At 40.5% G+C, this 22,796-nt stretch overlaps 2 protein-coding genes and 17 non-coding genes across 23 annotated transcripts in view; 17 read left to right on the forward strand and 2 right to left on the reverse strand.

Moving 5' to 3' along the window:
• Positions 1 to 11,880, reverse strand: part of LOC147180373 (ATP-dependent 6-phosphofructokinase, platelet type-like) — a 40,602-nt gene extending 28,722 nt beyond the window's left edge. For 2 of the 4 annotated variants that reach the window (XM_086071756.1, XM_086071773.1), the window contains exons 1-7: positions 11,596 to 11,880; positions 10,284 to 10,357; positions 8,417 to 8,494; positions 8,138 to 8,327; positions 6,206 to 6,371; positions 6,084 to 6,128; positions 4,341 to 4,449 (exon numbers count right to left, since the gene is read on the reverse strand). In XM_086071756.1, coding sequence (XP_085927882.1) covers positions 4,341 to 4,449; positions 6,084 to 6,128; positions 6,206 to 6,371; positions 8,138 to 8,327; positions 8,417 to 8,494; positions 10,284 to 10,357; positions 11,596 to 11,695 — 762 coding nt within the window. In that variant the 5' untranslated portion in view covers positions 11,696 to 11,880. The remainder of the gene's footprint in view (positions 1 to 4,340; positions 4,450 to 6,083; positions 6,129 to 6,205; positions 6,372 to 8,137; positions 8,328 to 8,416; positions 8,495 to 10,283; positions 10,358 to 11,595) is intronic. The other 2 variants (XM_086071747.1, XM_086071764.1) reach the window with 2 other exon arrangements.
• trnar-ucu (transfer RNA arginine (anticodon UCU)) lies at positions 62 to 153 on the forward strand. Its single transcript is given in 2 exon segments — positions 62 to 98; positions 118 to 153. It is a non-coding gene; the product is annotated as a tRNA-Arg (tRNA).
• On the forward strand, positions 247 to 338 carry trnar-ucu (transfer RNA arginine (anticodon UCU)). Its single transcript is given in 2 exon segments — positions 247 to 283; positions 303 to 338. It is a non-coding gene; the product is annotated as a tRNA-Arg (tRNA).
• On the forward strand, positions 796 to 880 carry trnar-ucu (transfer RNA arginine (anticodon UCU)). Its single transcript is given in 2 exon segments — positions 796 to 832; positions 845 to 880. It is a non-coding gene; the product is annotated as a tRNA-Arg (tRNA).
• Positions 974 to 1,065, forward strand: trnar-ucu (transfer RNA arginine (anticodon UCU)). Its single transcript is given in 2 exon segments — positions 974 to 1,010; positions 1,030 to 1,065. It is a non-coding gene; the product is annotated as a tRNA-Arg (tRNA).
• On the forward strand, positions 1,159 to 1,250 carry trnar-ucu (transfer RNA arginine (anticodon UCU)). The gene is given in 2 exon segments: positions 1,159 to 1,195; positions 1,215 to 1,250. It is a non-coding gene; the product is annotated as a tRNA-Arg (tRNA).
• Positions 1,344 to 1,435, forward strand: trnar-ucu (transfer RNA arginine (anticodon UCU)). Its single transcript is given in 2 exon segments — positions 1,344 to 1,380; positions 1,400 to 1,435. It is a non-coding gene; the product is annotated as a tRNA-Arg (tRNA).
• Positions 1,530 to 1,621, forward strand: trnar-ucu (transfer RNA arginine (anticodon UCU)). Its single transcript is given in 2 exon segments — positions 1,530 to 1,566; positions 1,586 to 1,621. It is a non-coding gene; the product is annotated as a tRNA-Arg (tRNA).
• trnar-ucu (transfer RNA arginine (anticodon UCU)) lies at positions 1,715 to 1,806 on the forward strand. The gene is given in 2 exon segments: positions 1,715 to 1,751; positions 1,771 to 1,806. It is a non-coding gene; the product is annotated as a tRNA-Arg (tRNA).
• trnar-ucu (transfer RNA arginine (anticodon UCU)) lies at positions 1,900 to 1,991 on the forward strand. Its single transcript is given in 2 exon segments — positions 1,900 to 1,936; positions 1,956 to 1,991. It is a non-coding gene; the product is annotated as a tRNA-Arg (tRNA).
• trnar-ucu (transfer RNA arginine (anticodon UCU)) lies at positions 2,085 to 2,176 on the forward strand. Its single transcript is given in 2 exon segments — positions 2,085 to 2,121; positions 2,141 to 2,176. It is a non-coding gene; the product is annotated as a tRNA-Arg (tRNA).
• Positions 2,270 to 2,361, forward strand: trnar-ucu (transfer RNA arginine (anticodon UCU)). The gene is given in 2 exon segments: positions 2,270 to 2,306; positions 2,326 to 2,361. It is a non-coding gene; the product is annotated as a tRNA-Arg (tRNA).
• trnar-ucu (transfer RNA arginine (anticodon UCU)) lies at positions 2,455 to 2,546 on the forward strand. Its single transcript is given in 2 exon segments — positions 2,455 to 2,491; positions 2,511 to 2,546. It is a non-coding gene; the product is annotated as a tRNA-Arg (tRNA).
• Positions 2,640 to 2,731, forward strand: trnar-ucu (transfer RNA arginine (anticodon UCU)). The gene is given in 2 exon segments: positions 2,640 to 2,676; positions 2,696 to 2,731. It is a non-coding gene; the product is annotated as a tRNA-Arg (tRNA).
• Positions 2,825 to 2,916, forward strand: trnar-ucu (transfer RNA arginine (anticodon UCU)). Its single transcript is given in 2 exon segments — positions 2,825 to 2,861; positions 2,881 to 2,916. It is a non-coding gene; the product is annotated as a tRNA-Arg (tRNA).
• trnar-ucu (transfer RNA arginine (anticodon UCU)) lies at positions 3,195 to 3,279 on the forward strand. The gene is given in 2 exon segments: positions 3,195 to 3,231; positions 3,244 to 3,279. It is a non-coding gene; the product is annotated as a tRNA-Arg (tRNA).
• On the forward strand, positions 3,373 to 3,464 carry trnar-ucu (transfer RNA arginine (anticodon UCU)). Its single transcript is given in 2 exon segments — positions 3,373 to 3,409; positions 3,429 to 3,464. It is a non-coding gene; the product is annotated as a tRNA-Arg (tRNA).
• Positions 3,559 to 3,650, forward strand: trnar-ucu (transfer RNA arginine (anticodon UCU)). Its single transcript is given in 2 exon segments — positions 3,559 to 3,595; positions 3,615 to 3,650. It is a non-coding gene; the product is annotated as a tRNA-Arg (tRNA).
• Positions 11,881 to 16,498: 4,618 nt separating the features above from the next.
• LOC147180415 (nuclear receptor coactivator 2-like) overlaps positions 16,499 to 22,796 on the reverse strand; it is a 65,128-nt gene continuing 58,830 nt past the window's right edge. For both annotated transcript variants that reach the window (XM_086079691.1, XM_086079692.1), the window contains exons 21-22: positions 21,676 to 21,750; positions 16,499 to 20,180 (exon numbers count right to left, since the gene is read on the reverse strand). In XM_086079691.1, coding sequence (XP_085935817.1) covers positions 20,169 to 20,180; positions 21,676 to 21,750 — 87 coding nt within the window. In that variant the 3' untranslated portion in view covers positions 16,499 to 20,168. The remainder of the gene's footprint in view (positions 20,181 to 21,675; positions 21,751 to 22,796) is intronic.

Raw genomic sequence — 22,796 nt, forward strand, 5'->3', positions numbered from 1 at the left:
CCAATTCAGGTACCTTTAGGTTGTGGTAGTTTATTGAAGCATTCTGAAATCTTTGTCCAAGGGCTCTGTGGCGCAATGGACAGCGCATTGGACTTCTAAGATAATTAATAACTGGCAATTCAAAGGTTGTGGGTTCGAGTCCCGCCAGAGTCGGCTTGTCATTAAATGGAATTTTAAACATCAATCCAATTCAGGTACCTTTAGGTTGTGGTAGTTTATTGAAGCATTCCGAAATCTTTGTCCAAGGGCTCTGTGGCGCAATGGACAGCGCATTGGACTTCTAAGAAACTTAATAAGAGGCAATTCAAAGGTTGTGGGTTCGAGTCCCACCAGAGTCGGCTTGTCGTTGAATGGAATTTTACACATCAATCCAATTCAGGTACCTTTATGGTTGTGGTAGTTTATTGTAGCATTCCGAAGTCTTTGTCCACGGGCTCTGTGGCGCAATGGACAGCGCATTGGACTTCTAAGATAGTAAGTAAGAGGCAATTCAAAGGTTGTGGGTTTGAGTCCCACCACTCGTTTCTTAATGGAATTTTACACATCAATCCAATTCAGGTACCTTTAGGTTGTGGTAGTTTATTGTAGCATTCCGAAGTCTTTGTCTACAGGCTCTGTGGCGCAATGGACAGGGCATTGGACTTCTAAGATAGTAAGTAAGTGGCAATTCAAAGGTTATGGGTTTGAGTCCCACCAGAGTCGGCTTGTTTCTTAATGGTATTTTAAACATCAATCCAATTCAGGTACCTTTATGGTTGTGGTAGTTTATTGTAGCATTCCGAAGTCCTTTTTACAGGCTCTGTGGCGCAATGGACAGCGCATTGGACTTCTAAGATAAGTGGCAATTCAAAGGTTGTGGGTTCGAGTCCCACCAGAGTCGGCTTGTTTCTTAATGGAATTTTAAACATCAATCCAATTCAGGTACCTTTAGGTTGTGGTAGTTTATTGTAGCATTCCGAAGTCTTTGTCTACAGGCTCTGTGGCGCAATGGACAGCGCATTGGACTTCTAAGATAGTTAATGAGAGGCAATTCAAAGGTTGTGGGTTTGAGTCCCACCAGAGTCGGCTTGTCGTTGAATGGAATTTTACACATCAATCCAATTCAGGTACCTTTAGGTTGTGGTAGTTTATTGAAGCATTCTGAAATCTTTGTCCAAGGGCTCTGTGGCGCAATGGACAGCGCATTGGACTTCTAAGATAATTAATAACTGGCAATTCAAAGGTTGTGGGTTCGAGTCCCGCCAGAGTCGGCTTGTCATTAAATGGAATTTTAAACATCAATCCAATTCAGGTACCTTTAGGTTGTGGTAGTTTATTGAAGCATTCCGAAATCTTTGTCCAAGGGCTCTGTGGCGCAATGGACAGCGCATTGGACTTCTAAGAAACTTAATAAGAGGCAATTCAAAGGTTGTGGGTTCGAGTCCCACCAGAGTCGGCTTGTCGTTGAATGGAATTTTACACATCAATCCAATTCAGGTACCTTTATGGTTGTGGTAGTTTATTGTAGCATTCCGAAGTCTTTGTCCACGGGCTCTGTGGCGCAATGGACAGCGCATTGGACTTCTAAGATAGTTAGTAAGTGGCAATTCAAAGGTTGTGGGTTCGAGTCCCTCCAGAGTCGGCTTTTAGTTCAACAGTATTTTAAACATCAATCCAATTAAGGTACCTTTCGGTTGTGGTAGTTTATTGTAGCATTCCGAAGTCTTTGTCTACAGGCTCTGTGGCGCAATGGACAGCGCATTGGACTTCTAAGATAGTTAATGAGAGGCAATTCAAAGGTTGTGGGTTCGAGTCCCACCAGAGTCGGCTTGTTTCTTAATGGAATTTTAAACATCAATCCAATTCAGGTACCTTTAGGTTGTGGTAGTTTATTGTAGCATTCCGAAATCTTTGTCCAAGGGCTCTGTGGCGCAATGGACAGCGCATTGGACTTCTAAGATAATTAATAACTGGCAATTCAAAGGTTGTGGGTTTGAGTCCCTCCAGAGTCGGCTTGTTTCTTAATGGAATTTTACACATCAATCCAATTCAGGTACCTTTAGGTTGTGGTAGTTTATTGTAGCATTCCGAAGTCTTTGTCTACAGGCTCTGTGGCGCAATGGACAGCGCATTGGACTTCTAAGATAGTTAATGAGAGGCAATTCAAAGGTTGTGGGTTCGAGTCCCGCCAGAGTCGGCTTGTCATTAAATGGAATTTTAAACATCAATCCAATTCAGGTACCTTTAGGTTGTGGTAGTTTATTGAAGCATTCCGAAATCTTTGTCCAAGGGCTCTGTGGCGCAATGGACAGCGCATTGGACTTCTAAGATAGTTAATGAGAGGCAATTCAAAGGTTGTGGGTTCGAGTCCCACCAAAGTCGGCTTGTCTTTGAATGGAATTTTAAACATCAATCCAATTCAGGTACTTTTAGGTTATGGTAGTTTATTGTAGCATTCCGAAGTCTTTGTCTACAGGCTCTGTGGCGCAATGGACAGCGCATTGGACTTCTAAGTTAGTTAATGAGGGGCAATTCAAAGGTTGTGGGTTCGAGTCCCACCAGAGTCGGCTTTTAGTTCAACAGTATTTTAAACATCAATCCAATTAAGGTACCTTTCGGTTGTGGTAGTTTATTGTAGCATTCCGAAATCTTTGTCAATGGGCTCTGTGGCGCAATGGACAGCGCATTGGACTTCTAAGATAGTAAATGAGAGGCAATTCAAAGGTTGTGGGTTCGAGTCCCACCAGAGTCGGCTAGTTTCTTAATGGAATTTTAAACATCAATCCAATTCAGGTACTTTTCGGTTGTGGTAGTTTATTGTAGCATTCCGAAATCTTTGTCCAAGGGCTCTGTGGCGCAATGGACAGCGCATTGGACTTCTAAGATAGTTAATGAGTGGCAATTCAAAGGTTGTGGGTTCGAGGCCCACCAGAGTCGGCTTGTCGTTGAATGGAATTTTACACATCAATCCAATTCAGGTACCTTTAGGTTGTGGTAGTTTATTGAAGCATTCCGAAATCTTTTTTGAAGGGCTCTGTGGCGCACTGGACAGTGCATTTGACTCCTAGGAAACTTAATAAGAGGCAATTCAAAGGTTGTGGGTTCGAGTCCCACCAGAGTCGGCTTGTTTCTTAATGGAATTTTAAACATATATCCAATTCAGGTACCTTTATGGTTGTGGTAGTTTATTGTAGCATTCCGAAGTCCTTTTTACAGGCTCTGTGGCGCAATGGACAGCGCATTGGACTTCTAAGATAAGTGGCAATTCAAAGGTTGTGGGTTCGAGTCCCACCAGAGTCGGCTTGTCGTTGAATGGAATTTTAAACATCAATCCAATTCAGGTACTTTTCGGTTGTGGTAGTTTATTGTAGCATTCCGAAATTTTTGTCCATGGGCTATGTGGCGCAATGGACAGCGCATTGGATTTCTACGATAGTTAATGAGTGGCAATTCAAAGGTTGTGGGTTCGAGTCCCACCATAGTCGGCTTGTCATTAAATGGAATTTTAAACATCAATCCAATTCAGGTACCTTTATGGTAGTGGTAGTTTATTGTAGCATTCCGAAATCGTTGTCCACGGGCTTTGTGGCGCAATGGACAGCGCATTGGACTTCTAAGATAGTAAGTAAGAGGCAATTCAAAGGTTGTGGGTTCGAGTCCCACCAGAGTTGGCTTGTTTCTTAATGGAATTTTAAACATCAATCCAATTTAGCTTCCTCGAATCCCACCAACCAGTCTTTGGTATGTTATCTTTCCGTGACACCTGCAATCAGTCTTTGTGGACTAATGGACAGCGAACTACACTTTTATACAATGGGAAGGAGTTCAAAAGTTGTGAGTTTGAGTCCCACTGGCGTCTCTTTTTAACCAAAAAAATTAGTTTTTTCCACACTGCAACATTTTAACCACTTTTTGGTATATGGACTGCAGAGGTCCCGGTCCAGAAAGTAAAAACCCTGCCTCAGTTCGGCTTTCGCCACACGTGTTTCTACTCAACCGACAGGTAAACGACCTCGCTGAGCCGGTTGAGGAGAACCATCTGTGGCGCGAAACGGGAATTAGCTCAGGGGAACTCGAGCTGCAGGCTCTGTGGCGCAATGGATTGCGCGTTGAACTTCTAGAAACACTCAATAATTCAAAGGTTGTGGGTTCAAGTCACTCCGCTATACGTCACCATCTCGTTTGGATTTAACTCAAATTGTGGGGCACTAAAAAAAGGCAACTTTTTCCACGAGAGTCGTGACTTTGATGCCCGTGTTCTCCATCTGAGCTCTTGTTCCAATCGTTTGGTTTTTTTGTTGCGATGCTGTCACTTTTAGACTTTAGGACTGTATTTATGTGCGTGCGTGGGTGTGCGTTACCTCGGAGAGCTTCAGGCACATGTTGTCCTCCCAGTCGTCTTCTGGAGGCATTTCAGGAAAAAACACCCAGTCTGCTCCACATGCCAGAGCGCTGACCAATGCCAAGTATCTGCACACACCAAATTATCGGATGTGATATACGTTACAGCAGCGGTGTCCAAACTAAGGTCCGGGGGTCATTTGTGGCCCGTCAAACAACTTTCAGCGGCATATATTAAAAATAACATTTCACTCAGCCCGAAAGTCGAAAGTTCCAAAAAAAAAAGAAAAAAAGATGGAGTTGAGATTGGCAGAGTCAAAAAAGAGGTGCCCCGACTACAAACAAATCGGTTTACATACTGTAGAGCAGTGGTGCCCAAGTCGGGTCCTCGAGAGCCCCCATCCAGCCTGTTTTCCACGTCTCCCTCCTGCGGTGCAGCTGAATCTAATGATCAGCGAATCAGCAAGCTTTGCAGAAGCCCGATAACGATCCTGATCATGAATCAGGCGTGTTGGTGGAGAGAAACATGGAAAACAGGCTGGATGAGGGGCTCTCGAGGACCCGACTTGGCCACCCTTGCTGTCGAGCAATAAACCCGTCACCGTAAATCCATATTTCAAGAGGCCGATAGTCTCCTGCGAATGCATTTTCTTGTCTCATTTTACTGGGCCAAAGAAACATTCCAAATACTATATATCAGTTTTTTTCTTTTGTTTTGTTTTTAAATTCATTTTGCTAGCTGTCCCGAGCTGTGATTTTGTGTGTGGACGGTTGTTCGTCTCTGTGTGCCCTACGATTGGCTGGCAACCAGTTCGGGGTGTACCCCGCCTACTGCCAGCAGCCCGCTGGGATAGGCTCCAGCACACCCGTGACCCATAAGCGGTTCGGAAAAAAACGGATTTATGCTAGCTTGTGGATTTAATATTAACGTTAGCGACAGAAAGATAATTAGCATCAAGAGTCTGCCAGACAGAGAGATTATTGTCGCTTTTCAAAATAAAATGTTTTTAGGCTTAGCTAATCGGGAAGTACTTTTTTTTATTTTCAACCGTTAAGCCCACCACGGTTGGCGACCACTGCTGTCGAGCTTTAGCAAATATACAAAAATACATTATGACTAAGATATTATTTGACAAAAATTAATAAAATGCTATTTTCAGTTAGTTTTCTTTTTTTAAGAATTTTCTTTTTTTTTAATTTCCTTAATTAACTATTTTTTTAAATTTTTGTTTTACATGAGTAGCCCACGGATCTATTCTAAAAAAATAGCTCACTATTGGTGAGACAATGTGACTTACTAAGTAGAATTCAAACTAAAGAATGTTAACATTTATTTATCTATCCATCCGTGCGTGTTCCGAACCGCTTGTTCTCACGAGGGTCGCGGGCATGCTGGAGCCTATCCCAGCTGGCGATGGGCGGGGTACACCCAGAACTGGTCGCCAGCCAATTACAGTATTATCTATTTATCTATCCTAACATGGTATATTGTGTTTCTTCATAACCAAATATATAAAATAGATTTTGTTCAATTTTAGAGCTATAATTTTAATACTGATATACGGTGATATTTTTTTTTCATTAGAATGTAATTTTGGCCCGTGTCTCGTTTCATGTAAAAAAATAAATAAATCCATCCATCAAATGTATTCACAATATTTCTCTTAGTTGCTTTTACTCCATCATGTGCAAGTGGATCCGATTTCACGCGTTTTGTGTTGTCACGGCAATTCCCCCTCTGCCCCGGCGGAGCGCGCACGTACCCGCAGTGGCGACCCATCACCTCCAGCACGAAGGTCCTCTGGTGGCTAAGAACGGAAGAGGGAAGTCAAAAAGCCGAGTGGAGCAAAGGACAGCAAAAATGGCGGCGCGTTTGTGGGCGGACCTCTGCGCGGTGGTCATGATGGCGTCCACCACCTCGATGATGCGGTGCAGCGCCGAGTCGGTCCCGATGGTCATGTCGGTGCCGCAGAAGTCGTTGTCGATGGAGCCCACCATGCCCACGATGTGCAGAGCCGAGTTGCTGAGCACCGCCTCCTCGCTGATCGCGCCTGCCGCAGCAACATGGCACACGTGCTCAGGAGAGCCGTGCCCGCGTTCTCCGTATGGTTGCAGCCACGGGACACTCTAAACTATGAGGATTTCTTCCCATTGTAATGCTTTTTTATTTTTTTTTATTTTTACTTTTATCACTTTGTTTACAGTGTGAAAGACAACAGGTTATTTCATGGAAGGTCGTGGGGCAGATTCTTATATTCTTTTTTTTTTTTCCCTTTCGGACACATTATTACAGGTTACATCGATCACATAATATCGTTGGCGTCCGAAAGAAGGGCTGACGGGTCGAAGCCATGGCTTATTAGTAACCCGTCCCCATCGATTCATACTATGCGCATCAGTCATACACATTGATTATATTCATTTTTATGATCATCATGATGATGCCCACATTCTCTACAAGGTTGTTCTTGTCCTTCAGCTACAAGACACTCTGTACAATAAGGCTTTCTGGCCACTGTTTTATTTTTTAAACCACTAAGTTGACTTTGTAAAAGACAACAGTTCCTTTAATGGAAGACAGTGAGATGAATGCCCACATTCTCCACAATGATGTTCGTGTCCTTCACCTACTAGACACGCAATAATGCAGATCCCCCAACCCCAGTGTAATGTTGTTGTTTTTTTTAAACACGTACTTTACTGTGTGAAAGAGACGTTTCTTTAATAAAAGATAGTGAAATGGATGCCCACATTCTCCACAAGAATGTTCGTGTCATTCACCTAGAGGACATTCTGAACTATGCGACCCACCCCCCCACCCCCACCCCACTGTCATGTTTTTTTTCTGTATAACATTAACTTTACTATGTGAAAGACAACTTTCTTTAATGGAAGATAGAGGGATGGATGCCCATATTCTCCAGATGGCTGTGCTTCAGTTTGACACTGAGGTTGTCCATTTTTTTCACTGTGCAAAAGCCAATCACTGAAATTGTTCCCACATTCCCTGTCACTTTGCATGGATGAGGTCATGGGATCGATGCCCACATTCTCCAAATGGCTGTTCTTGTCAGACACATGAGACTGAGCCTTTTTTTGTTGCATTGCAGTCACCTTTTAACCTTTTGGAGAGTGCTTGCTTAGCATAGTCAACGGGTGTAGTTGCTCAAATGAAGACTTGTATGCAAGTAGTGGGACCGACGCCCAGATTCTCCAGATGGCTGGTTTTCCCAGATTGACACTGCAAAATTCTTTCCAGTCATTTTTGTGGTATTGTTGTCCCAGTTTAACTTTTCTGTATAAAGCTTGCTTTGCAAGCAGTGTTAGGATGGATGCCCACATTCTCCAGGTGGTTGTTCTTGTCCCCCCTTTTCAGGCATTTTTTAAAGTTTTCTCCAAGTGTGAAAAGTGAGGTACTTGTTCAGGAGAATTTGGAAAAGTGGTAGAGCGCTTGCAAGGGGTAGTAGTGTCAATGCCCACATTCTCCCCATGGTTGTCTTGTCGTGCTTTTCATTCACTTTTGAAAGTCTCTTTAAGTGGGAAAGTTAGCATTGCAACAAGGGGAATTAGCTCAAGTGGTAAGGCGCTTGCGTCGCGTACAAGAAATAGTGGTATCGATGACCGCATTCTCCAAATGGATGTTCTCAGTGTGACGTAGGTTACTGTGAGGTTTTCTTCTCGTCATTTTAGTTGCTTTGCTGTCACCTTATAGCTTTTTTTTGTAGCGCGTTCACTTAGCATGCAAGGAGCGATAGCAGGATGGATGCCCACATTCTCCAAGTGGCTGCCTTAAAGCATCGCTGAAGGCCTGACTCACCTTTCTTCAGGAGCTCATCCAAGAGTCCGCTCCACTCCTCCCGGAAGAGATTGGCCCCGGTCAGGCTTCCGTCTCCGCCGATGACGCAAAGGTTGGTGATGCTCTTCTGCACCAGGTTGAGCGCCGCCTGCAGGCGACCCTCGCGCGTGCGGAAAGCTTTGCAGCGGGCGCTGCCGATCACCGTGCCGCCCTGCGGGGGTCCGGCCGTGGACGACGGTCAAGAGGGCGTATTTTGCGCATCGCAGGTTAAGGACGTGAGACGACTTTTGTTGCGCTCACCACTTGCAACATGCTGGAGACGCTTTCCCACGACGCCTCCTTGATGTTGTCGCCGCCATCTACCATGCCTTGGTAGCCCTGTGGAACACCACACTGTCATGTTTCAACACACGTTTTTCATATATAAAAAATAAAAAATTACTTTGTGTTTTTTCTCTGCTGCCTGTGTAAAACATTTTCAATATCACAATGTTTTTACTTTCTTTGCATTTGTCCTTTAATATAATATATTTATATATATATATATATATTTAATATTTATTTATTTTACAGATTTTTGTTTCCATTTTTTTCACCATCATATAGTCCTATTCACTGTCACATTTTTACATTTTCTCAATGTGGTTCTCAATTTTAACATTTTTACTGTCACATCCGTTATACATGCATTCTTTTTTTTAACATTGTCTTAACTTTCATTTTTCTCTGCCACAGAGATTTTATTACTGTCACATTGTTTTTACTTTATTTTTTCCTTATTTTGTATTTTTTAGGGTCACATTTCCCATTTTTTCAAAATGCCACTTTTTCAATATGTGCTTTTTTTTTTTACAGACATTTTATTTATTTATGTGTTTGTTTGTTTTTTATCATCATGTACTGTATTTACACATTTTCACTTCATATATATGTCTTGTTTACATTTTTAACAATTTTTTTTTACATATTTTTTCAGTGATTTTTACTTTCTTTGCATTTTTCCAGTATTTCAGTATATATATATTGTTTTAGTGTCACACTTGACATTTTTTTGTGTGTCACATTTCAAGTTTTGCGTCGTTCGACATTATTTTCAACGTCACATATTTTGACATTTTCACTGTCACATTTTTGGAACGTCATCAGCCAGACTTTTTGGCGCAACGTGATCAAATCACGTCAGGGTCACGCAAGACACGTCTTCAAGAATTTGTTTTTAACAGTTTTCATTTGCTACAAAAGTGGCTTGCAGCCTCAGAAGACGTGTTCGATTCCCCCGAAGAACGAGGTCAGATTTGATTCGTCCTGCTGGATGTTCTTGTGAACCTCCTTGGTGGAGGTAATCATGTTGGATGGAAGCCCTGATTTTGAATGGTCCAGAAAATCAATGACTCATCAGAAACACTAATGTACTTAAAATGTTTCTTTGGGTAAAAAAATAAAATAAATGCTGTGTGACCGCCAAAGAAGTAAAAAGCAGAAGAGGATGAGAGCGAGCGCGTGTTTGGCGTCTCATAAAGCGGAGTCAGCGAAGATCAGGACTTTGGTCCAATTAGCAATTCAACGGACGCTTAAACCAGGACACTTCCTCAAACTTCGCTCAAGTGCCACTCGGACCTCTTCACATTTTGTTTAATGTCAACTTTTACTTCTTTTTTTTTTTTGAATATTCCAACAATCTTACTCTTTCATTTTTTTTCACCTTTTTTCCACTTTTTAAGAATGTCACTTTGTTTTTTTGCAACTTTTTCTACCTTGTTCACATTTTTAACAAAGTCACTTTATTCATTTTTGGCCTACTTTTTTCCACTTGTTTTCTTTTTCAGTGTGTCATTTTACCACTTATTTAACCATATTCAACATTTTAGCAGTATGATGTTTCTTAACTATTGTCCGTTTTTTGTCAGTGTGGCACTTTGATTTTGTGTCTCTTTTTTACTCTTTCTTTTTAAACAATGTCACTTTTTTTTTTTTTGCTCTTTCTCACTTACTAGCAATGTCTCTTTTCATTCTTGACCTCTCACCCTAACCCACGACTGCCGCATTTGTATTATTATTTTCACGTGACGATCACATAACTATCACATTTTATTTTGTCGTCGTTGTTGCTTCACATCTCACACCATCTTTGCATAAACTTTTATGTTCACTTGTGCTTCTATCTGACCTCGTGTATAAAGTAGACTTTGGCTCCCACGTAAATCCCCATGCGGACCACCGCTCGGACCGCCGCGTTCATCCCTAAAAGAACAAAGAGACAATGGCATTTTTTTTTTTCCTTTTGGAATGATTAAAGAATAATACAAATAAAAAATAATGTGGCACGAAATCACGATTAACAGGTGGCATGTATTTAACATTGTAGTGGCTGGAAGCATGTGACGTATGATGTTGCATTCTCCGCTGTGTGTATGTGGTGTCCATTCATTTCCTCCCTTGACTGAGGCACTTGCTTCTCCTCACGTAGGCGCTGCGTCGCTTTTCCAGAGCGCGCGTCAAGCGAACACGCGCAGCCAGGAGCAACTAATCCCCCGCCTTTTGCCTTCAGCGTAAAAGCGCAAACCCGACCTTAAAGTAGCACGGCTGCTCTTATCGCGAAAGTCACAAAACGGAAGTGCGCGTATTGAACGTTGTTAGCCTTGACACCGTCACGACTCATCCTGCGCGCTTGTGTGTGACACCAATTGTTTCAAGCTGCAGAAAAGAAGTCGACGTGTTTAAAATTCAAATAAATGAAAAACGACATTGCTTTGCCTTTTTTTTTGTTACTTTGTGCGCAAGTCCACAACGATTTCCTCATGGACAGAGGGATGGATTTTTTTATTTCTATTTTTTTATATAGAATAGCACTTGTTGATGTCGACACATACAAACTCGCTTACAAGCTGTGCGTGTGCGTGTGCGTGTGCAAGTGCGTGTGCGCTAACATCGCTATTGCATAACCTCCCAATAAAACTCGATTGAAAACCGCACCAATGCTCCTCAATGAGAACACTTCTATCTATTGGAAGTAAAAAAATAATCATATGAATTATTAATAATAATAAATGTACTCAGGCTGGAGCGTTTTATTTTTTTTGTTTTTTTTTGGTGCAGCCTATAACACACCTACTTCCACCATTCACTTGCGCCGATGATTCCATTATCGGACATGTCCTAATCATGTGGACGTAAGCGTCCTCGTTTTCTACCTAATTGAGTTTACCCCCCACCCCCAACGTTGCTGGAATTTGAGGAAGGGGGCGGTTACCAAGGCAACACGAATGTCCTATTAAGGGAAAACTGTCTTGCTTTGACGTAGCGAGTATGTAATGACGAGACCAAGTGAGTAGTGATGTTTGTCAAACCCAAAAGGGCGAAACATATTAAATAAGAGAATGAAGATGTTTCGTTTTGTTATTATTATTATTAGTATTATTTGTCCCCCACTACATCCGCTCCGTCCGATAATGGAACCCGGGGGCTTCGCCGGTTGTTACCTTGGGCATCTCCGCCGCTGGTGAGGACCGCGATGGCTTTCCCGGAGCCGGACAAGTTCTCGAAGAGCTTCCGGGTGTCTTGTCGTTTGGGGGCCGACATGTCTAAGCTGAACTTCTCCTTCTCCTGCGCCTTCTGCCTTGTGGACGGTGACGGCCGGGTCCGCTTGGATGCAGCCAGCGAGCGGGACCGACTGCAGTGGGTGACGCCCCCTTTTTGCAAAGCTCTCACCTTAGTCAAGATGGCTCACCAAGCCTGCGCGAGACTAAGCGAGAGCAAGTGGAGAGTAGCGAGTGAACCGCGTCCACGTGGAAGTCACACTTGCGGGGCGAGCAGTAATGAAGGTGATTTAGAAATTGTATCGCTTTTTTTTTTTTATGTTCACGCGAGACTCGCGATGTCAGTGAAGAGGAAAATCAGAGTGAGACTTCGTTCCTCTTTGCTGTCTGCTAAACTGCCGGGCGGATTGTCAAACATCCGACTGGCCAATCATGTCAGGGCTTGCGAGTGAGTGACAGTTGTGATAGCCAATTGACGTCAAGATCTTTTGTGTGCGCGTAAGTAAGTGTCGCTACTGACCTTAGATCTCACATTTAGATTGATTGTGGCAAAAAAATAAATCGCCAGATTGACTTGCACTTGAATGTTGTATTAAATGACAAAAAGCTGCTTCTTTTTTTTTAAAATCACATTTACGTTTAAAAAGTGTGCTTTAAAGTTTCTGATTTGTTGAAATGCTTTTGGGAGACTGAAAGTGCGCATTCGGGATGGCCGAGTATTGATGTTAGGTCTTGGAATTTGTGCCGATTTAAGTTACTTATTTGAAAGTATCAGTTCTCACGAAGACAGCGCCCTCTTATGGCCTTTCACGTTCCTGAACTCAAAATGAGAAGAACAGAAAATTGCCACGATTTCATGCCATTTGAAGGAAGAATGGGATGTGTAGGTCATTGTTTTTTTAGGAGAATGTTATGCACTTGTGGTATCGGTATTTAGTATCGGTGACTACTCAAGGGTTCAGTACTCGTACTGGTATCGGTGTGAAGAATGTGGTCTCGAACATCCCTAGGACACGTCGTGTTGCAAATTTGGACGAGTGATTGCGCAATGGCAGTGTGTAAGCAGCAGGCCGGCTCAGCATCCTTGGTGTCGACACGCGCGCACGCGCACGCGCGCGCACACAAAAGGCAAGCGGCATGTCCCAATCGCGCGTTCATGACGGACAGAATAAGAAAATGGAAGTCGTGAGTTGCGAGCGTGTCGTATCTCTCACGCGGCGGGAGGCAGGCAGGTGTGTGGCCACGTCCTATTTGGACGGGAAGGTCACACAGAGGTCACACAACGCATTCAAGTGTCTCCGTGACAAACAAAAAAGTAAGTTCGTTACAAACGTCATGTTCACGCGCGCTTTTGTACATACAGGAAATGCTTTAAGTCATTGAAAACAAAAGTGAAATGCAACATTCCAGACCATGAGAGCACATTTAGAAGCAGAAGTTCAGTTATGGGTGAGAAAGCATCGATTTTAGACTGTCCCTGAAGGCAACACTGGACTTGATTGGGTGATAAATATTGTAGAGCTGGATGGATAGTGAAAAGTCCGATTTCTGGCAACATCAAACATGACTGGCTGATTAATTCTGTACTGACTGATAAATGGTGAAATGTCAGATTTCAGACTGTCCCTGAAGGCAACACCAATTTCAATTCGAGAAGGTAATAAAGACTCAACAAATGGCTGAATGGATGCAGAAATCTTTGATTTCAGACTGTTCCTGAAGGCAACATTAGACCTGAATGCTGATTTCCGGCAACATCAAACACGATTGGCCGATCAATTCTTCAGTGATTAATAGATGGATATCTGGCGACAACTCAGTTTTCTGACTGTCCCTGAAGGCAACACCAATTTGGATTAGATGTGAAATAAAGACTCAAGAAAAAGCTCAATAAATGCAGGAATCTCATATTTCTGACGGTCGATGAAGGCAACACTAGACTTGATTGGATGATCGATACTGCAGAAGATGGATGGATGAAGAAAACTGATTTCCGGCAACATCAATTACGATTGGCTGATTGAGAGGGATGTAGGATGAAAAGTCAGATTTGCAACTGTCACTGAAGGCATTACAGTGATGAACCCGCCCCCAAAAAATAGAGATAGCTGGAGAAACTGCTGATTACCTGAGTGTCCCTGAAGGCAACAGCAGAAAAACGTAAAGACAGCATGAATGGGAAAAGCCTGATTTCAGATTGTCACTGAAGGCAACTTGACCGGATATCATAAATAATCATTAGAGAGAGACTTTATGAAGTGGCAAAATTGCACCCAACGCTTCAAAGTGCGAACATGACATGGTTAATCTCTGCTAAAGCAATTACTATCTCCTTATTTATTTTCTCGCAAATCTGCCATTTTATAAAATCGTAATTTTGCCACTTTATAAAGTGTAAAGTTTTTTTCTCAGAATTTTATCCACCCCTAAATATATATATATATATATATATACTGTCTGCAACATGTCACCCCCTGCAGTTCCATCAACACACTGCATTTGAACCACATCAAATGTAACGTGACAAAAAACTCTAAGAAATAATAAAACATAATAGCCGAAAATAAATAACACAAAGAGGCAGGACGTGTGAATAAAAATACATTTATTTACAGTGGCATCAATCATAAATTAACAAGCAGCGACAAAACGAAAGCAGCGTTAGCGTCCACAACTTTTGCAGAAAGTCTTTGCTTGATTCAACTTTCTCGCAACATGAAGGATTCGTTCATATATTATTATTCATATCTTAAACAGCTTGGAACTTTTGGACAGCCCACGTAATGTCTTTCTGCTGCACAAACAAAAAAAAAGAAAGAACATTTTACATTCTAATCTTAAGAATCAAATGGGTAAAAAAAAAAAGAAAAAAAAGATTGAAAGCATCATGGAATATTCCATCTTGTATTTGACATTCCTGATTTCAAATTGGATCTACTGAGCCGTAAAACATCCGTAAATGTCGCATACAACAAAACAAAATACATTGAAGTGAACTTCTAAGGCATTCTTAGCAACAAAGGTACACACCCAGAAAAATAGCCGTCACATTTGTGTAATATACGCTATATATATATATATATTAATATAGATATCTTTGACTATGTAAGCCACGGAGAGGCTGAAAAGTGACATTCAGGACACGTGAATGGCTTTTCCTCGTCACGTCTTTGGGCTTATAAATAAGGAAGTGTATTTCATTCACTTGAAGAAAAAAATAACTAATTTTGGGAGGGGGGGGGCTTTGTTTCTTTCTGTATTTTTTTTTATTTTCTGTTTTACTGCATATTTTTCATTTAAGAAAATAAATAAAAAAAAAATGGGGGGAAAATTGTCCGAAAAACTCAGAAAATCAGAAAAAAATTATTTAGGAAAAACAGAGCACCAGCTTCTGTTCTTCTGAGTATTTTTTATGTATTTATTTTTTACCTCTGACCTCCAAGTGACTTGTTGCAGACTCGCTAATGGCGGACACTTTCACGCATGCGTTTTGGTAGAAACGTAACCGTTAGCTTACTAAAATCATGCCGATCGATTGACATGTTCGTATACATCAGTTCAGAGGTTTAAAAAAATCCCCAAAAACAGCACCAGCATTTTTTTTTTCAGTTAAAAAAATAATAATTCCCCCCAGTTTTTCAGAATATTTTTTTACAGTTAAAAAAAATCCTCCTGTTTTTCTTACAAATTTTTTCACCTGTTTTTCAGATTTTTTTTTATGATAAGAAAAAAAAATCAGGAAAAAACAGGAAAAAATATTCAGAAAAACAGAAAATTACAAAATAACAACCAAAAAACAAAGCTCCCCCCAAAAATTACACAGAAAAACAGGAGGCGTTTTTTTTTTCAATTGAATGCAATGTGCTTCTGTATAGAACCCCCCCCCCCCCCCCAAATGTTTGATTGTCCAACATTCACCAAGAATCAATCGTTCGTTTCAGTGTGTCTTCATTCAAGTTTACGCAAAAGGACAATCAGTAGAAGAAGACGACTAAAAAAATCGGCGAAAAAGTTGAATGTCAAACATTCCGAATTACTTTAACGTGTTGATCTGCAATCGTTGCAACAACATTTGACAAACTGAAGAGCTGGAGTGGGCAAATTCCACGGCTAAAATATTGTCGACTTTTAAAGCACATTTTGTCAATTCTCAAACATTCCAATCTTGTACAATTGCAAACGACTTTGGTTGTTTATCAGGAAGTCATTCTGCCGCTTTGTACTAAACCAAATCGAGGCATTATGAACACCGGTTCATTTTCAAATGTTTCAGTCCTGAAAACAATTCACAGAACTTTGGCAGTTGCCCTGCAATCGATTTTGCTGCTTAGTACAAAAAACGTTCGAGCTAAATTGAGTCATTGAGAACAACAGTGGGCTAATTCCCGTTCTTTCCTTTTTTTCTGATGAAAACTGGCCTAAATCAAGGTTTAGTGTCAATAACGACACATAAACATCAATTGTATTGAGTCAACGTCATTTAGCATCTTTCATGTTAGCTGTGATGGCTTTTTGGAATAAGAGCACTATTGAGCTAAACCAGTTTTTTTCTTTTATTTGGGTTAACCTCAATGTTACTTATAGAGGACTAAAACTGCCAATATTAAAAAATAAATAAATAAAAGTGAAAATAAAATCAGATATAAATATAATAATTCCAAAATTAAACACAAAAAATAAATATAAATGGAAATAAAAACAACAAATACAGTGCTGCTCAAAATTTGTGAACCTCTTGAGCAATTTGGATTTTCCAATTGTTTCAACCTGATTTTGTTGTTCAATCTGAACCATTACATTTGATATGAAATAACAGGTGTAGGTTTATCAATTCAATGCATTGTTGTTGTTTTTTAATCAATTGTGTAGTCAAAACTTAATAAAAAATAGTTTTTGGTCAATTCATGTAGGTGCAAAAGTAAGTGACCCCCTGAGCTGCATTGCTTGAAACAAGCAGTCAAGTAGGATCAGGTAAGACAAATTGGTAGCTAAACTAACCCCTGAAATGGACCAATGAAATGAGAAGCGAAGAAATTGTGCATCGCTGACTGAAACGGAGACAAAACCACGTCACCTTAGTCTTGCCCAGGTGAACCCATACAGGTCAGTCATGCTGAGAGGAAGAGAAATGTCAGGGGACCTCAGGAAGTGGGTAGTGACAACAAACACATCCGTCTGGGAAAAGCTATAAGGTCATCTAAAAAAAAATTTAGCTTCATCATTCCACTGTGAAGCAGATCATATGCAACTAAAAGTGGACGACCTTCTAAAATATCAGCAAGAACCACAAGAAAAATGATAATTCAGGTCAAAAGCCAACTCGAACATCACATCAAGGGATTTGCGGACCTCTTTTTCTGCATCTGGGACACGTGCATGCTTCAACAATCAGAAGAAAAGTCCATCGACGAGGCTTTCATGGAAGGCTTGCTCGGTAGAAGCCTCTGCTCACAAAAAAAGATCAAAGCTGCCCATCTCAACTTTGCCAGAGAGTACCTGGACAAACCTGAAGCTTTTTGGAAGTCCCTTCTGTGGACAGATGAGTCCAAAATGGAACCGTTTGGTCACAGTCACGTTTGGTGAAAAGTCAACACTGCATACCAGCAACAGAACCGTCACCCTACAGTGGAGCATGGTGGTGAGAATGTTAAGTTCTGGGCTGGCTTTTCATCCTCAGGACCTGGACAAGTCCACATAGTCCAGGGAATCATGAATTCAGAGGAATATTGTGAAATCCTGGATCATAACCCGAAGCCGTTCTTTGTGAAGTTACAGGCCTGGTAGAAGATAACAAGAATCCAAAGCATTCCAGCAATACAACCAAGGAATGTCTGAAGAACAACAAGATTCATGTTCCGGATGTGCCCGGTTGAAATCCTGAATTTCCAAATACTGTGGCGGGACCTGAAGCGGGCAGTTGGTGCGAGACGCCCATCCAACCTCTCTCAACTTTTGCAAAAAGTCACGAAAGAAAGTGTTGGGATGAAGTCGTCATTGCAAAAGGAGGTGCGATGTCCGATTAAGTGAGAGGTTCACATACTTTTGCAGCCATGAAATCGGACTTTTTCTTAAATTAAAACTTTTGCTCAAGAATGAATGACAATATTATCATTCTTTGTATTTGTATTATTTTCAATGTCAGCATTGTAGATTTGGGTATGACTAAACATTTAATGAGGTTATTTTTATATTTTATACCAAAAAATCTGACCATGCCTGCAGGGTTCACAAACTTTTGAACAGCACTGTATATACACAGTATATCCATAAATAAATAAATAAAACTAATAATAGATTTATTTAGTTTTTTAAAATATTTTTTTATAAATTAATTTATAAAAAAAATAGAAAACGAGATTTAAAAAATAATTTTATTTTTGTATTTATTTTACTTTTATTTATTTATGGATATATATATTTTTTGTTTGTTTTGTTTTGTTGTTTTTGTTGTTCTTATTTCCATTTATATTTATTTTCCTGTATTTAATTAAAAAACAATTTTTTATCCGTTTTTTTTTCAATTTTATTAATTTATTTTTATTTATTAATTTTTTATTTCGGTAGTTTTGGTCCTCCGTAGTTGCTGGCTGGGATCCAACCTACGAAACTCAAAACTTGATAGTACTCCCCCTTGCAAAGTGCCCAAAAATGGTCAATTAATTTAGTTCTCTGTGGCTCAATTGCGTGCTCGCTCACTCACGAACCAGCAAGGCTAAAACGCTCGTCATAAAAACCATCATGCGTCATTTTAAGACTCATGGTAATAATAACTTTCGGTTTGCATTCATTTCAATGTGCTTTTCATCTCTTTCAGCAGCCTTTGGATTCAAATGCTAATTCAGTCGACGCTAACGTTAGCATCCAAGACAGTTAAGGCTGATGATACATTCGCTTCATATTTAGTGTCAAAAAGCAAAAAAAAATCAAGAAAACGTGTACCGTCCAAAAAATCGAATCATATCTCAGCCCCTTTGGGCCCCGTGAACATTCGGGCCCCACCAAGAGTAATTAACAGTCAACAGAGGCTGCGTAAAGGAAGTGTTCGTTCGCCCTGCAGCAAATTGTGAAAATCCAGAATGGACGAAAAGGGTTCTAGTTGCCTATAGGTGCCACAAGATGGCAGCCAAACGCCACGAGATGCTCCTCGGCACACTTTAATGTCCAGGAGGTCCTCGGCACCAACATGGCGCCAAACGAATACTTACAAAAACAGGCATAGGTGTGGTTTTAGTCAATAGAATAAAATAAATAAATACAAATCGACAAAAATGGGGGGAGGGGGGGGTATTTGGGGGTTCAGTGTTTGGATTATAGTGTACTTGATTATTATTATTTTTAATATAAATCTTTGGCAATGTTTTCTTTTTTGTAATTGGTTGTTTCAGTTCAGGAATTCCAACATTTGCGAGGGTTAAGGACTTAAAACGCAAAAATGAAAATACACAAATGATTGACGCTCCTTGTCACTGTCCTAATTGGGTTTTTAAAAAAAAAAAAAGAAAGAAAAATAAGTGGCAGATCGGTTTAAAAAAAGAAAAGGAAAACACATGGCTACTCATTAATTTTTTATTTTTTTTTAATAACGTGGGATAGTTAAAAAAAATTATGGATGCCATTTTTTCAAATTATTTTTTTAAAATACATCTCTAATCCTAAAAAAAATATATATATATCAAATAAGTTTGACATTTTATTGCCAATTCTATTTCATCATTTGTGTATAATTTAATCAGTGTAAGTTCATTTTTAAACACCTTTTGTTTGTTGTTTTTGAACCTTTCCGTTGCTTTTTTTTTTTTTTTAAATGGTTAATTCAGTAACGCAATTCAGTGCTTTCTCACTTGGAATGTTGTGTAACTCAAGCCCAGTCTCGCTCTTGAATGATCATTAATCAATACGATTGGAGGAACAGCACTTCCTCATCGTCATCATCATCATTTGGTTCGGGCCGACCTCTGTTAGTGATAAGTTAGCCTAGCCTAGCCTAGCCGAGCCAATCGATAGCTGACTTTTTTTCAATTTTTTTTATGGCTCAACTTCAACTCCAAAAGTTGAGTTGCGGTTGACTCGTGTGTCCGTTGGCTCCAAACGAGTCCACGTGGCCGCTTTGTCATATAAACAAAATTCTTTCTGAACACAAAAACGACAGCAGTTGCAATATATTGAAAAGTATTTGGAACAGTAAAGACGATCCACTTTCATCTCGCGACTCAAATCTCTGGAAAATAGTCCTCATCTTCAGTCAGGCTTTCAAATGGGAATGTTTGTCAAGAATACAAAAATTTGGCTTACAGAGGAGGAAAGTCACCAGGTTGTTGCAGTTGCACGTAGCCGCCAGTAGGTGGCAGCAAACCGCATTCCAGCCGCCGTCCTGGACCGCCAAGGACTTGAAATCTAAAGATGCTGATTTGAGATTTGCTCCAGTCATCGTTAAAGGGATTTGTTATTTGATGTTATTTTTTGAGAGGCGCTGAGACTTGAAGCTTCCCAGATCCGTCTGGACACGATCAACTGTGTCAGCAGAAGTTCTAAAAAGGGCACAAAAGTTGGAGAAAAGATTTAGTGTCAAAATTTTAAAAAATAAATATATATTTTCTTTTATTTTGGAACGTAAAAAGAGTTGACAGCTTTGTTTAAAAAATGCTTTAAAAAAAATTGCAGGAAGCTTCCAGCGTCATCATGTGTTAAGCGAAATTAAAAACGAAGTACGTAAATAGTTCCCGAAAGTTTTCTACTGTAAATAAAGTTTTCCAAATTTTCAACATCATTTCTTAATTTTAAATGTTTTTTTTATTTTATTTGTGTAGCTGGTTCTGAGTGTCAGCTTAATTTTTTTTTATAAAGTACTAAGGTTCCTCGCAGATAATGAAAAATTGTCTGAATATGTTGAAAATGTCTTTACGACAAGTAAAAACTGTCGGTGAACATTTTTACGAATCCTGATGAAAACACTAAATTCGCTACATTCAAATTATGGAATACAAATTCACAATTATGAACTGATTCTGTATCTATCTAAATATAAAATGAAACTTAAAGAAACTTTAATGTCAAAGAGATTTGGTGGTGCAGAAGCTTGACTGAATGTATGTACAGTTTTTAATGGAATTAGTTTATGTTTGTTGGGGCTATAAATATTATTGGTACTCTATTTTTGTTACTAAAATGTTAGTTTATTATTCCTAAGTGAGGTCCTTGATAAGCCCGTAATGGCTTTTACGTGTTATATATATTTTTTTTTTACTGCCATATTTGTATTTTTTTAAGATTGTGTAAATAAACAAAGAAAAACTTTATCGGCCTTCAGTTTTGTGAAAAGGCCCGGCCGATAATCGGTCTAGCCCTATTCTAAAAGACTACTCGATAAAAATAAAAAAAAGTTGTCAAATAATTAGATAATTGATAAGTTGTTGATTAATTGATTCATTTTGACAGCGCTATTTCCTTTGTCTTTTACCTTCTCGATAGCCTAGCAAGCCACACCTACTTTTTTGAAAGACAGAAAGTGGGTCTGGAAAGTCTGCCATTGAGCGCGATTGGTTATTTGCGGTGACGTTTTCTCCGTGAGCAAAGTCGCTCTTCGGTACCGAAAACAAAGTCCGTCCTTCTCATAACATTCAAAATCGATTTTTTTACTGCAACAACATCACGAGTCATTCATCACTAGTGTCTCTCTTTGCAATATTGAGTTGACTTCATCTCCGTCCACTGCAACTGTTTACGACTTGGCTTCAGCATGTTGCTTTTTTTTAATTTATTTTTTTATAAACGTCACATCTGCTCTTTGCTGATTGGTTCTTTCCATCGTCTGTCTGGTCAGGTTGCTCCGCCTCAGAAATTAACCTCATTGAGTCTGGTTTCCAGGATACCTCCTTGATGTCATGCATAAAAAAAATGGCCGCCGAGCAGCAGGACTAGAAATGAAATGTTCTGTTTGGGTGCTTTATTCGTGACACGCGTCAATGCCGCGACATTTATAACGGAGGAGCGAGCGCCTCATTTCTCCAAAAGAGTTTGACTCACAGAGTTGACGTCTCCTTCTTGCGCGAGCATGTCCATTCCCGCCAGCTGATCCAAGATCAGATTGCCGTCACCAACCTGTGCCACAATATTCATATTAACAGCCAGTCATTTGTATTCAAGACACAATTTTACATTGAAAAAAAAAAAAGAAGCTTATTTTGAACATCTGTCAAAGTTGCTAAAGCAAAGACATTGGGAGTTTTCATCATCATCTGCCTCGTGCATGTTTACAAACTGAAATATAAATATTCATGAGGAATTATAAAGAAGATTTTAGTTAGAAAAGCTCTACAAATCAATTGTATTTGTGTTTTTATGTACTGAATGTGCTGAGGGCTGCTAGAAAATGGATGGCAGGCCACAAATGCCTCCCCGGGCCGTAGTTTGGACACCTTTGTCGTTGGTAAACGCCAGATTTGATTTACTTTGTTTTCGTGTGGTGTTACGTACGACGTGGCACGCAAGTGACGTTAGGGAGCGGGTAGGGGGCACACGGAACAAAACCGGTGGACAACACATGACGGAACACAAAACACAGAAACTAAACAAAATGGAGTCAATGCTCCCGAGGTCCTCACTGTCAAAGTAACACCCAAGGAAAATACTGACTGCAGAATAGAAGCGATAGTTGTTATGGCGAACACTGTAACGAATCGTGGGTAATGAAACAAACAGGAAAGCAACTGTGGCGAACGGTGCACTTCACGAAAGAGTCGGGACGAAACAAAAACACACAAAAGAGGTATCGGGGGTGGCAAACTAAAAAAACAAAGGAAAGGGAGGCAAAAACCAAAGCCAGCTCCCGCTCCCGTCCTGACCACCAGCCTTTTAAGCTGTGGCCACTAATGACCACCGCGGGTCTGGCACCTCAACCCCATGAGGCAATCAGAGCTACTCCCCTGCCCTGATTGGTGAACCGAGTCGGGGAAGTGGTCCACCAATCAGGGAGGAGCGTTCACACCGTCCACACACAAAACACACACACACAAAAAACAAACGGCCACCAGCTTTGTGGGCCGTAACAGTGGCTCGCTGGCGACCGCCGCTCACTCATAGTCAGCTGGGATTGATGGCAGACAGAGGATGGATAAATGGATGGATGGAAGGATGGATGGACGAAT

Source organism: Leptonotus elevatus, chromosome 1, assembly GCF_054856555.1.
Source record: "Leptonotus elevatus isolate MCC_2025b chromosome 1, RoL_Lele_1.0, whole genome shotgun sequence".
NCBI classification, from domain to species: Eukaryota; Metazoa; Chordata; class Actinopteri; order Syngnathiformes; family Syngnathidae; genus Leptonotus; species Leptonotus elevatus.